At 41.7% G+C, this 14763-nt stretch overlaps 1 protein-coding gene across 1 annotated transcript; it reads right to left on the bottom strand.

Moving 5' to 3' along the window:
* Positions 1-9324: 9324 nt before the first annotated feature.
* LOC102425365 (T-cell surface glycoprotein CD1e, membrane-associated) lies at positions 9325-12894 on the bottom strand. The gene is made up of 6 exons (XM_006096933.3): positions 12828-12894; positions 12219-12512; positions 11027-11305; positions 10554-10832; positions 10091-10184; positions 9325-9490 (listed from the first exon to the last, which is right to left on the bottom strand). Exons 1-6 carry the CDS (start codon positions 12892-12894, stop codon positions 9325-9327), a joined length of 1179 nt encoding a protein of 392 aa, XP_006096995.1.
* Between the last annotated feature and the right edge of the window lie 1869 nt (positions 12895-14763).

The raw sequence follows: 14763 nt of genomic DNA, 5'->3' as shown, positions 1-14763 counted from the left end.
CTACTCCTGGAAATTGCTGATCTGTGTGTCATTGAAACTTCCTTTTCTTAGGGGCTACTCCAGATCAATAAAAGATTGGAGCTGCCTGAGCATGGGTGGAAGTCTTTTGGGACTTGCCCGCCTGGTCCTCCAATATTGCAAAATTATCTCGTGTCTGTTTCTCTCATTTGCTGTGCGGCTCCACTTTCAGGTACCGAACCCTACTCCACGCGGGACGTGGAAGGAATCACCCAACACGTGGCTTAAGCACTGGCCGCAATTTGATGTGAGTGTTTGACATAGGTGAGACTAGAATAGGCAAAGATTTAAAAAGGAAGCGAGATTGTGTTTTAGCCATGCTGGGTTTATGATAACCATTAGAAATCCATAGAGCGCGTTAGATAAATGGGTTTGGAGCTGGCTGGAGAGGTCAAATACAGAGATAAAACGTAAGGCGGCATTGACATGCAGATGGTGCTTAAGGGCATGGGGCGTGGTGAGACGTACCTTCTAGGGAGAAAATAGAGCTGGTGAAGAGGTGAGGACTTGGGTCTGACTTGGGTGCTCCAACGTGAATGTCATCCAGGAAAGAGAAGAGAACAGTAATAAGGACTGAAGTAGAGTGGCTGTGAGGCCGGGAAAGCTAGAAAAGTGAGGAGGGGACTGTATAACACAGAGGGTACCCGTCTGCTGATAGTCGAGTAAGATGCTTGGTGACCATCAGATTTGCAGCAAGGAGGATCTAATGCACTTGACAAGATTAGTCAGAGGGGAGAATGGGAGATAAATTGAAATTGGTTTGGGAGCCAATGAAAATGAAGAAATAGAAGCAGGAAAAAAACACAGTTAATTTGAAAAATGTCACGAAAGGAAGCAGAGAGAAATGGAGCAATAGCTGAGAAAAAAAAACAGATGAGAGCAATATGTTATTCTGCTGGTTGGTTGGTTTTTAAAAAAGTAGAGGACAGAGTGTGCTTTTGTAAGAAAGCTATTTTAAGGGGGTATTTTATTATTACTATTGATAGAAACTCATATCTGACTTATACAGCTAAAGATATTCAGGCATAAAGCACTAAATAAATGTAAATGGTTTATTTGCAGAAAAGTGATCTCTGGGGAATTTTCTAACATTCTTACTTATATTTAAATGCATATTTCTACATCAGCCCTGAGGTTTGAGTAACTCAAGTTTAAAATTGTTTAGTTAAATTAGCATATGTTCTGATTATGTACCTCATTAAACTAAATTTCTTGTAGGGTAACAAATGTATGACAACTGAATGATGACTGAGGAAAACTGATTGTACACCAGCCAAAGTTAAGTTCAGAGGACAAAAGAATACATTTTTAATCATTTTTCTAATATATCTCATGAAGTTAGGAATTAAGTTGTTATAGAAAATAAAACTGTTTTGGTGTGTACATCTGGGTAAATTACATAATATTTACACACTACATCTGTTGTCACAAAATCAGACATATCCCATGTCTTTTCTGCTCCTACACAAATGACAATGACCTTCCCATGTATGACGCAGCCCCCCAGGCCTACCAAGCGTCATGTGCCGTTTCTAAGACCAGGAAACCGTGACCCCATATGTGAAAACCACTAACCTGGATACTTGCTAAAAGAAAGAGCTTGGGTTAGTATGGAATCTGGTGTAACCTTGAAATATGGGAATTTGTTCCCAGTGTTCCCTGAGAAACAAATTTTCTGTTAGGGAACCCAGCTGACAGCGTATTGGAATGGAGGCTGTGATCGGCAAACATAGTTTCCTAGGCACATAAATACTGAGACACAGAAAGCACCTAAGATAATTGGTTTAAACACTTTCTATGCAGCAGATATAGGATTTAAAATAACATTCTCAAGTTAAACTGAAGACATTACTATGTAAATGCCACAACTAACTCACATGAAAGAGTAAATACCAGCCTTGCAAGTTGGTTTTTCTAAAGGGCACTCAAAGGCATAAAACTACATGTTGCTTTCTAAAGAAATAGCTTCCTCTCTATCAATCTTTATCAATCTTTTCTGTGTTGATAGAAAACCCATGGATCAGCATATGTTTTGGAATTTCTGAATGATTGACTTTAAAAAAAATTATTGAATCTATTGGGTGACATTGGTTAGTAAAATTATATACACATCATCTCTGGATTGTATCATATGTTCATCACCCCCAGTTCAAGTCTCCTTCCATCACCATTTATACCCCCATAACCTCTTCTACTTCCCCCCACCTCTCCCTTCCTCTGGTAATTACCATACTATTGTCTGTATCTATGAGGTGCAACTTGTTTGTTTGTTTTTTGCTTGTTTTTTGCTTAATCACTTCACCTCTGCAACAGCATGAATGGTCCTGGGGAGTATTGTGCTAAGTAAAATAAACCAGTCAGAGAAAGACAAGTACCATATGATTTCATTCATGTGTGGAATCTAATGAACAAATTAAACTAACAAAATAGAAACAGACTCATAGAGAACAGACTGACTGCTGTCAGAGGGGAGGGGGTTGTAGGGCTGAAAAAGATAGATGATTGATTTTTAAAGCCTCAAAACCACTTGTTCTCCACCTACTTAGAAATATCATAGGAGCCATTGCTGCCAATAAAAACAACATGACTCTAACCACAAAACTGCACCACTTCAAAAAGAGGATGGATGCACCGTTCACCACACTGTCAGTACACCTGTGTTGGTCCTCCCACTGGCATATAGCAGGTGTCATAATCAGCAGGTGTCACGGAGAACAAGTACAGAATGGCTAAATAAAAAAATAAAGCATTTTCTTGGACAACCTGCTGAATAGAAGATATTTACCAATGAAATATCTGATAAGGGTTTAATATAAAAAATATATAAGGATTTCATACAACTTACCCCCAAAACAGTCTGGTTAAAAAAAAAACAGGCAGAAAAACCTGAATAGACACTTCTCCAAAGAGGAAATGGTCAATAGACATATGAAAAGATGCTCATCACTAATTGTCAGAAAAATGCAATTAAAATCACAGGTCTACTAGCACATTCCCTGTTGTTCCCCAGCGAAGTCTCTCTCTCTCTTTCTCCTTTCTTTTTAAATAATATTTGTACTTACTTCAGAGAGGAAGGGAGAGAGAGAGAGAGAGAGAGAGAGAGAGAGAGAGAGAGAGAGAGAGAAACATCAATGATGAGAGAGAATCATTGATCAACTGCCTCCAGCATACGCCCCAATGGGGATGGAGCCTACGACCTGGGCATGCGCCCTGACCAGGAATCAAACCATGACCTCCTGGTTCATAGGTAGATGCTCAATCACTGAGCCATGCCAGTCAAGCTTAATTGCTATTTTTTAAGCATTTTTTCCCCAAAACAGCAGCATTTTTTTCAAGAGCACATGGAACATTCTCTAGACTAGACCACAGTTTAAGACAGGGGTCCTCAAACTACGGCCACATGCAAATACAAATACTGTATTTGTTCCCGTTTTGTTTTTTTACTTCAAAATAAGATATGTGCAGTGTGCATAGGAATTTGTTCATAGTTTTTTTTTTAAAACTATAGTCCGGCCCTCCAACGGTCTGAGGGAAAGTGAACTGGCCCCCTGTTTAAAAAGTTTGAGGACCCCTGGTTTAAGACATAACACACATCTCAATAAATTCAAGAAGATTGAAATTACATCAAGCATCTTCTTCAAACACAATAATATGAAACTAGAAATCAATTTCAATAAAATAATTGAAACCCAGACCAACACATGGAGGCTAAGTAACATGTCCCTTCCCAGAGCACTCATATTAAATAAAAAATGAACTCTTGAGACAATGGAATGATGCATTTTAACTGATCTAACTGAAGTTGATCTTGATTCTCAAATTCCCTTAAACCACCTGTTTTTGTTGACGAAGATACCACCACCCCTCCTGCATATATACATCTAAGGAAATCAACCGTCTTCTGCATAAAAGGCTCAGTGGTTACACCTGGGGCAATTTTTCTATCACCTGACTTTATTTCTAGGCCTACAATAGGAAATAGATGGCAATGTACACTGGATAAAGAGGTACAAGGGGTGTTCTGAGATAGCTTAAACACACACACACACACACACACACACACACAAACACGCAAAACACTAAAAAGTCTGCCAATTTTTATCATTGGGAGTTGGGGGCCATATATGTGAGAGAATTATAAAGATCTTAGGCCAAGGGTGCAGACACATATATCTCAATCTAGTAAAATTCATTGATATAGGAGTATTCCCCTGGGATTCAGAATTTAATACATTGGCTCATGTATCCAGAAATGGGATTGATAGTCTGCTAGAGCGAGTAATTAAAGACTAAACTTAAATTAACATTGACTCATGGTCAATAATTTGGAAATGCCACAGTTTTTGAAACACACCATAAAGGAATTAACCCAAAGACTCTGGGAAATGAATGTGTTGGAATGAAAAAAACAAAAACTTTTGACAACCTCCTCAGCCCCTAGCCATCAATGCCCAGGGGACCTGATGCATTTGTAAAATGTATTGGTGATAGGAATATAAACACCCTTAAAGAGTTCTGTAATAATCGCCATCAGTAGACCAGAGATGAGAGTGTGAACACTAGAGGAATTTAGTTCACTGATATAAATTAGAGTAATAGTATAATGTAGGATATAAGTCAGGAGTTCACACAAAATGATCTGAGATAAGATGGGGGCAATAATGAATAGAAATTGAAGTTTAGGGTAATGATTAGTGTTTTAATCTTCAGAGATCGGTGGAAATAGCTAATTGATCAAGGTGTTTCTAGCAATGGAAGAGATGAGAAGCCAACTAATGTATTCTATGTCTGATGAATAGCTATGTAAATTACCAGTGTGGCAATACATGGCCTCTTACCCAATTTTCAGCTCTGGACCAGTTCCCAAACCTGAAATTCCTTTATTGTGGAAGAAGATGCATAATTTTGAGGAAAGACATGGCAACATGGCCAATATTGTGTCCTGAGAATCTTGATTCAATATTTCCCCAGAAGGACCATTGGCATGTACCAAAGTCCCTGTGCACTGCAAAAACAAAAATATCTAAACTTCTTGGGAAGTATTAGGTACTGTCTATAAACTTATGCAGATCTAATGAGATCCAAAATGACTTACTGATCAAAGTAGGGACTTCTAGAGGTCAGATATTAGATGGAGTCTTCTCTCAAGTCTGCCAGGATTTGAGGTTATTTGAAACTGAACTCAGTCCCTGTATAGTCTGGTTGGTCAATGTCTTCTTTAGTCTTATTTGTATTATATTTCTTTGTGAGGTCTTAACTCAAAGTTCACTAGCCCATTAGTCTTTGGTGGTCCAAGAACTGTACTTTTGCCCTCTAGTTGCATGTGGCTAGAGTAGTCTCTTTCAGATTGCCAGATTTGCCTAGGGAGGTAAGTGCTCTTCAAATACCAGATCGACCTCTCCATGATTTTTGTTATTCCTGGACCCTAATCCTTTGTTAGGATCCTGATATCTTCCAACCATTTTTCCCCCCAATATTGTAATGTAGCTTTGCCAGTTGTACCTGGTGAGTGAGTTGATCCAAATTTTCTAATCCACCATTCCCAAAAGATAAAAGTAAATGTTTCAATTTATGCATAATATACATAATGAAAAGTAGACAAATAAAAGCGTATAGCATAATAAATTTTTACAAATTGAACATACCAGATAAATTGAATATTATGAGGATACCATAAGATTCCATTTTGTCACTTCCCAGGTATTATGTTCCAAAACATAACCTCTACCCTGACTTCTATCACCTTAGGTTTTTGTTACTTTTTATTTCAATTTTCATTCGATGTTTCCAAATATTTAAAAAGTAAAGATTCTTACACCAATGATCTCCAATGAGACCATGCAAAGCAATTCAAAGTGTATGCAACCATCAACCCCTGCTTCAGTTTTGCTGCTTGATACAACTGTGGGATCATCACCAGAAAACTGAATGGAATGTGCCTGCATGAAAAATTCCTCCCATTTACAAAAAAGAAAAACAAAAATCATGCAGGGTATTTGCTGCTTTGTGTCTGTAAGTCAATTTCAAACTTGTTATTTTTATTTAGGAGGCTCATGGAACTGAAAATTTTAGCTGTCCAATTTTATCCAACTGGGCAGGGGGCCTAGCCCTGAGTGGGTCTGCCTAGGGCCAGCCAGTAGTGTATGGGTTCTTGACTACATTCAGGAAACCGTTCACAACGTGAGTCCAGGTGAATGTGAGGGTGTGTTTATGAAAGCTGGGGGCAGAGAAACGAGGAATTGTTTAGCATAGAAGAAGCAACAGAAGAGCCTAGGCTCACCGAAAAGTCAAAGAAAGGGGAGCCTTGGGGGCAAGTTTGGGGGCTTTATCCCTCTTAATAGAAATAAATCTCCCTTATTCTGATTTTGCTAGACTGGGTTCCAGAATAGTAGTGAATAACCCCTCATTTGCCATTTAAAGTGTGACAACTGTATTCTGTGGCATTATACCCATTGTTGCTAATTGCAAAGACTAAAGACAGTTGGTTTGCTAAGTGGCACTGAAAAAAATTCTGACCCAACTTTGTCCAAATGTTTCTGACTAAAGAATGTTATACACTATTTAGAGGCTCACTTTTAAGAGATGGCTAACATTAATACTGTACATATTTTACAGGTCAGATACATAGTCTGAAAGTTTATACAATAAGTTTAAGGACTAGTAACCATAAGAATGTCAGGTACAAAAATACCTCTCCCCACCCAAGTACTTGTGGCAGCATTTCAGGTTCTATATACAAAATAATTCTGTTTCTCTGCTGGGTTAAGTATGTAATATTAAGAATGTCAGAGATTGTTGAGAAAACAGTCTTAATTCATTAAAGTTCTATTACCATAATTCTGACCTTTTTATTTTTGGTCATTATACAAATAAAATCATGTTGTTCTGTCTTATTTTTTCACATATCATGACTGTGAGAATTGGATGGTGTTTTTTAATTTGTCATTTAGAACTTTTGTATTTTAGGACATTTTTTGGTTTATGGAAAAAATTGCACAAAAAATACAGTGTTCCCATATATACCCCCACACAATATCCCTATTATTGACATCTTAAATTGCTATGCTACAATTAAACCAATATTGATACATTAATATTAACCAAAGTCCATCATTTACATAGGGCTTCACTCTCTGTATTATACAGTTCTATAGTTTTTCACAAATGGATAATGTTATATATCCACTATTATATCACACAGAAAAATTTCAGCATCCTAAAAATGTCCTCAGATTTACCTATTCGTCTCTCTCTTCCTCCCGCAAACCACTGACAACCACTGTCTCTATAGTTTTGCTTTTTCCAGAATGTCATGTAGTCGGAATCATATAATATATGGCCCTTTTCAACTGGCTTCTTTCACTTGGCAATATGCATATAAGATTTCTCAATGTCCTTTTATGTCAGGATAGCTTTTTTCCCCTATATTTTTATTGTTTTACCAATACTATGCTATCTTGATACTATAGCATTATAGTGTCTTGAAGTCAGGTGGTATCAGTCCTTCAACTTTATTCCTTTCTTCCAATATGTTTTAAAATCTAGATTTTATTTTTATTCAGATAAAGTGAGGCCAACAGATCAGGATTGTCATTTTAAAAATACTTTATTACACACAGCTTCCGGGAGGGGGTATTCCATGCCACTCAGGGCTACAACAGGGAACACCAAGTTTAGTCACAGACAACCAGAACAAGGGGAACTGAGAGACAGCCTTTTTGTGTTTTGTGTTTTGGGGTTTTTAAAAAAATATATATTTTTATTGATTTCAGAGAGGAAGGAAGAGGGAGAGAGAGATAGACACATCAATGATGAGAGGGAATTATCGATCAGCTGTCTCCTGCATGCCCCCTACTGGGGATCAAGCCTGCAACCCATGCATAGGCCCTTGACTGGAATCGAACCTGGGACCCTTCAATCTGCAGGCCAATGCTCTATCCACTGAGCCAAACCAGCTAGGACCTTTTTGTGGTTTTTATGTGAATGACAAAGGCAGGGCAAACAGGCTAACAGATTTAGAATTCGCTAGCTTGAATCGTTTTAGTGAACTTCCAGGTGTTAGAGCTTGTCCCCAGAGGTCTGATGCTTTGTCATGAGGTGATTGGACAGGGGAATAGTTTAAGAGCTGGAAAAAGCAGAATGTTGAGGGTTTGGACTCTGGATTGGCTGGTTTTCATATTAAAGGCATGCTCTAAAGAAAGAGAGAGGGAGATGACTCTCCATCCGGAATCTAAATATATAAGACTTAAAGGCATAGAGGAAAAATGTCCTTTTCTTACCACAGAATCTAACTTCTCTGTCTCTGGTGGGAGCTGGGCTCTGGGGACTCGGCTGACACGAGCACTTTCAGAAGCCCCCACGGGAGAAGGGGATGTGGTAAAAGACTTTATTTGCGCTGAGTTACATTCCTCAGGCTCCAAAGTCCCTTGCCCCTTAGCCCAGCCCTGAGAAAGGTACAGCTGGGGCTCCAGCAGAGCCAGAAGTGAGGCCAGAGTCCAGAGCTTCAGTTCCACAGTGAAGCTGGTCCCCTCCATTCAGTCAGATGGAGTCCATTAATCCACTGCGTGGGTCCCACACAATGGGTTAATGCATTTGTCTTGAGATTTCAATTGAACAATCCCAGGAAGCTTCCATGAGAAACAGGCATCCGAATTTGACTTTGAAGGATCAGTAAACATGTGGCCAAAGCAGAAAAGAGGTTATCACCAGATGGGGGTTGGCGGGAGGACAGGTTTCCAAGGAGTCAGGTTCTCTATCAGGATACGGTGTTTTGAAAAAATCTTGCTTTGTTTAAGCAGAGAAATTTACAATAGCTCAGATTTGAAAATTGCCCAAGTGTCTATCAGTAGACGAGTGGATAAAAAAGCTGTGGTACATTTACACCATGGAATACTACATGACTGTAAAGAAGAAAGCACTCTTACCATTTGCAACAGCATGGAGGGACCTGGAGAGCATTACGCTAAGCGAAATACGCCAGTCAGAGAAAGACAAGTATCACATGATCTCACTCATATGTGGAATCTAATGAACAAAATAAACTGATGAACAAAATAGATTCAGAGATATAGAAGCATGGAATAGACTGATGAATTTTAGGTGGAAGGTGTGGGTGAGAGAATGGGGGGTGGTGATTAATGGGGGAATATGCATAGCCCATAGACACAGACAATAATGTGGTGAAGGCTTGGGAGAGGCAGGTGCAGGTTGGAGGGGGTCAATGGGAAAAAAAGGGAGGACATCTGTAATACTTTCTACAATAAAAATACGGACAAGAATTTTATGCATCAGGTAAAACATATGCCATCAGAGTTTGCTTAGGCTTATTTTTACTTTCTTCAAGAATCTGTTTTTCATCCATGATTTCTGTGCCAAGCACAGCTGATTTCCTAAACTCCTGGGTTCTTGGATGTTGGGTCCTGTGGGAAAGGCAAGGCTGGGTGCCTGAGGAGAGCAGACGTTCCAGTTTGAGCTGTGGGAGAAGAAGAGAATCTTGATCTCAAAGAAAGGAAATCTAGAAAGGGGGGAGTCTGACAAGGCCAACCTGTAACTTAACGGAGCCGATCTGACTTTTTGCATCTGTGATAACACATCCTTGAAATGTCTGGGTAACTTGTAACTTCCCTTTTTCCAGACCCCTTGGGGCACACCCTAATGTGCCTGGGCGCCAGGACAGATACCACAAATTCTTTCATTGTTATTGGTATCATATTAATTGTGGACTGCTAACTATCCTGCACCCACCTAAGTAAGTGTCTATCTTTTTACTTTTTATCTAACCCAGAGGTCCCCCCTCCCCCGTTTGCTTTCTCCCGCCTCTCTAATTTATCAGTGGATTTCAAGTAACCCACCTACATCCCCTTCCTTTGATCGCAAGGTATAAAGTAGATGAAAACCCGCCATTCTCTGGAGCACTATCCCAATCCGTTGAGATACTGCTTCCCAGCAATTGTCGACAGTTTGGCTCAAATAAACTCACAAAAATTCTTTTTAAAAAAAGAAAAAGAAAGAACGGGGGAAGAAAGAAAACAATAGAGGAAGTAGTTGAAGGAACAGAACAAGAAAATCTCACCTCTGCTTTTGAAACCACGGGCCAACCACAATCAACATAACCAGGGTAACCATTATAGCCAAGCAGATCAATATCAGGAGGACAGGGTATCCGTCTGGTTGGGGATAAAGTAAGAATGCCAACTTATGAAGTGTCTCTATTCTACCTCAGTTAATGCTTCTCGTTTCCCAGGGTGGGGCCTTCCATGAGTTTTCCTCTCCTCTCAGTTCTTCCTGGTCTATGTCCCTGATTTCACCCCCCTCTCTCTTTTTTACGAAATCATTAGATCCCTCTTTTTTTTCTCTTTACTACCTCTAATCCTCTCCTGTTTTCTTTGCTTTCCTTCTTCACCCTTCTTTACTTGGATTTTCCCACTTTCTCCCCAGTGCTTAGCATTCCTATTCATTTCCCCAGATGTTCATTCACTAGCCCTGGAACTATGGGAAGACTCTCATTTCCCCCAGCGGCCCCGGTTCTTCCTCACCCCAGTGGATGACTAGATCATGGCCTCCGAGGCTGCTGTGTTTCACTCGACAAGTCAGGCCAGTCGCCTCTCGAGCTGCCACGTCCAGGGTCACTCGCAGATACCATGTTCTGTCAGCGTTGGGCAGCACTTCGCCTTGCTGAGTGCCCGGCTGCACCTGCTCACCGCGCATCCACCGCACCCACACAGGTTTGGGGTGAAAGCCAGACACATGGCACACCAGCAGCAGACGCCCAGGACCAGGGCTAGTGCCTTTGGACACCCAAGCCTCTGGCTTCACTGGAAAGAAGAGAAGAAGTGGACTTAGTGACTCAGCTACCTCAGCAGTTGGAGTAACCACTTCTTTCTCTTGTCTTGGAAGCAACACTCATCCCCTAGCCTCTTATTGTGTGTTTCAAAGAGATGATGAGTTAAAAACTCAGATACAAGAACTAAAGCACGAAGGATGTGAGAGGAGAGGAAGTTGGGCTGACCTTGCCGTTCCAGTTCTGACTTCCCTGCTGCAGCGATGCAAGCCAGTAAGCGAGGGCAGGTGTCACCCAGAAGGTTCTTCGCAATTTCTTTGATCACGCGGTAGCGATTGAGCAGTTTGCAGACATTCTGAGCCCGACTTCCTGCGCCTGGAGATGGCTTCCAGGAATATCCTTGCAAACTCAGGAAATCTGATCCTTGATATGCCCCATTTAAGAAGGCTTCTGGGGCCTTCCCAGGATGCATTGTACAGCCGGATGATATCTGGATCACAAAGGGATCTGAGGGGGACAAACTAGAGAGCGTCAGTATGGAAAGAATTGTTGGGAGGGAAAGGAAACAATCCGTAAAGTAAAGGGAATCAAGGGAAGAAAAATATTCTGGAGAATCACATGGGATACTCCTGCTGGGATGAAAAGGGGGGGAAATTGTGGGAAGAAAATGTGAAGAGAATAAAGGTATGTAAAAATAATGAATCTGACAAGTATCACAGGATCTCACTCATCTGTGGAATCTAAGTTACAAAACAAACTGAAGAATGGAGTGGATCCAGAAACATGGAAGCGTGAAACAGAGTTCAGAATCTTGGAGGGAGGATGGGAGGGTGGGAAATAATCAACCAAGAACCTTGTATGCATATATGCATGGCTCGTGGCCACAGACAATGGGACAGTGGGGGCCTGCGGGGGGTGCAGGTAGGCTGGAGGGGTCAATGGAGGAAATGGGTACATATGTAATACTTTCAACAATAAAGAATTGTTATTTTAAAAAATAATAATTAACTTGAAAAGGCTAGATGGGAAGACTTAGAAATATAGCTGACTTGTCAGAAAGAGCTTACTTAGGAGGCTTGGGTTAGGGTTAGGCCACGTGAGCACTCAGGTCAGGAAGAAAGGAGAGCAGATCCTGGCTGGGAAAAGCTGAGTCTGAGGCTGAGGGTGAGGAAAGAACATCAAAAGGAGACAGCTATTCCAAGGAGCCAGAATATGAGGTACATTCAGGTCCTTCTGTGTTTGTGGTGGGGTGAGGTAGAGTGGGAATGATGGTGAAGGGTGAAGCAAAGAGGAGAGAGTGAGTGAAGGGAGACAGAAAACAAGGTCGGGAAGGTTGAATGAAGGTCAGAACCCAACCCATATACCATCTTCACCTGGTCGGGCCCCTCAGGCAAAAACCAGCTTGGAATAGCAAACTCACATTCCAACTGAAACTGACTGGAATACGCCTGCACTTCCTGGGGAAATCCATTGAAGTACAGCTGCAATAGCCCATTGATGTTCTCCAACTCCTCCTTGCTGAAATTACCCCTGGACCAGGGCAACTGATAGACGATGGTGCCCAAGACACTGTCCCAGCGATGAGTCTGCACTTCGCCCAGCCAGCCTGAGCCCTGGGTGTTCACCCAGCTGTGGTTGGCAAAGGAGAAGATCTGGATCATGTGAAAGGAGAGGGGTTCTCCTGCTAGCTGATGGGATCCGAGGACGTGGCCAGCTGAGAGACAGAGAAATGACAATGGAGAGAGGGTGAAAGGATGGGAGAAGAAGGGCCCATCTAGGAAAAGAGAAATGCAGGTAAAGTTTGCACATATTCTCAACTCCCCTCCACCCTGATCCAGTTTCTTCTCCCCAAAATCAGAGAGAGAAACTGAGACTGGGCTCAAGGATATGTTGCCCAGAACTAGCCTGGCATGCAGATTACAAGGGCACCCAGGGGGAGCGTTACTCCCTGCCCCCAGATCCTGCCCAGAACCGTTCTCCACCCTGCTCTGCCCGACCTCAGGTATCTTTCCACCTGGGTTCCCCTTACCCTCTGGGCTTGGCCCAGGGCAGAGAATTCCCTTGAAGAGCAAGGGCAGAAGCAGCAGCAGCAGCATTGAAGCTTGTTGGGTAAAGGATGCCACAGCAGGACAAGCGTTCCTCAGAACTCAGAGACCAGCTTCCCTTCCAAACCCTTTTGTGCTCTTATGTAACTTCCCTGCCACGCAGACAAACACACCTCTCCCTCTGCTCACTTCTCTGTCAGAGAAACCCTGCTGCCTCCCTCGCCACAGCCTCCCACAACGTCTCTCATTTCCCCCCCATCTCTACCACTATGGGGCCTCCACATTTTCTTCCTGCTCCTGTCTGTGTCCTAACCTCCCCGTGGTGCCAACAACCATAAAATGAGACTGGCTTCCAACAAGGTCTGCAGTCTGTGGTCTGGCTGGAAAATTATGTCCCTCTTGGCCTTGGAGAAATCAAGTCCATACTTGGGTTCTCATATCCTTTTCTACAGAAAGAGGTGATAGAAGGTCCTTGGTAGTGCCCAGTGGCCTTGCCAGCAGTGCCCCCCCCTCCTCATCTCTCTGTGGTCTCCTCCTCCTCCTATCACTTCCCAGCCTTCCTTTCTTCTTTATCTTCTCTGTATTATTTTACCTACCCATCAGTCTACTGTCATTCTTCTCATGCCCTTGTTCTCCTTATCCCCTCAGGTCTCTCTATCTTTTTATTCTGCTCTTTACAAAAACATTATTAGAAGACACCAGGCACTTTGAGTGTAGCTGTATCATCACGGGCAGGTCTCCATATTCCACAGTGGAAAGGGACAGCAGTAGCAATACAGATGATGGGCTAATCTAAGGAAGGTGCACTTCTTCTCAGTTTCCCCAGTCACACAAACTGTCGCTGTTAAAGGGACCCATGAGTGGGATTGACCTGGAAGTGGTGAGCTGATAGACAGACATTTTCACTCATGTTGTATGGATGGGTCTGTAGGGAATACACAGGGAGAGGCCTCGGATCCCCATTCTACCCTAAATGAGTTGAGTGTGTCCACAGGTGCTCTGGGTTTGAAGAGCAGCCATGCAGCTTTGTGTTCACAGTTCATGACCCGGGAGCACTGGTGTCCCCTGGGGGGTATTTGATTAGAGAGGAGTTTTATGTGAGGCACAGAAGTGACTCCGGGGACTAGAGTGTTTATGGGAAAATTCATTACTGTGTTGAGTCTTTATTTTTTTTTTACCCTTTCATTAATGCTTGCTGTGACAGCCTGAAGACAGTTTAACTATTATTCCTTTGTTTGGTTTTTATATAAGCATTCAACTGACATTTAGTCAGGGCCCACTTGCAAAGATATGCCAGCCACTAATATTTCAGATAGATGTCCTTAGGAGGAAACAACAACCCAGTCTAAAACCTCTACTTTTCTACTATCAAGGACTCACAGAATTGTGCTCCGAGTTATTGAGAAAAGTTTACACTCAGTCTCACCCATTGTCTGAATTTTAAGACCTTAGCATTAGAATCCTCATGTTCAATGCTGTGGAGAAACATTTGAGAATTCTGAGGTAATGTGATAATCTTAAAATTTTTTGTTCAAATAAGTCATCATTATTTTATATGGCCAAAATTAATCCATATTTGAACACTCAAAAACTCAAAGAATATGCCACATAACTCTTCCTATGAAATTAATGATCTAAGTCAAACAGAAAATTAACCTGAATAATGCAAGGAATACTGATATAAATTTTTTTAGAGAGAGTGAAAGGGAGAGAAGGAGGGAGGAGAGAGAGAGAGAGAGAGAAAAAAAACATCAATGTGATAAAGACACATTGATTGGTTGCCTCTCACACATGCCCCAACGGAGACCAGGGATTGAACCTGCAACCCAGGTACTGACCCTTGACTGGGAGTTGAATTGCAATGGGCTGATGCTCCAACCACTGAACCATGCCAGCCAGGCCAATTTTTATAAGTGAATG

This window comes from Myotis lucifugus, unplaced genomic scaffold, assembly GCF_000147115.1.
Source record: "Myotis lucifugus unplaced genomic scaffold, Myoluc2.0 scaffold_190, whole genome shotgun sequence".
In the NCBI taxonomy this organism is placed as follows: domain Eukaryota; kingdom Metazoa; phylum Chordata; class Mammalia; order Chiroptera; family Vespertilionidae; genus Myotis; species Myotis lucifugus.
The sequence above is the reverse complement of the archived record's forward strand: the minus strand, read 5'-3'. Positions and strand labels throughout refer to the sequence as shown.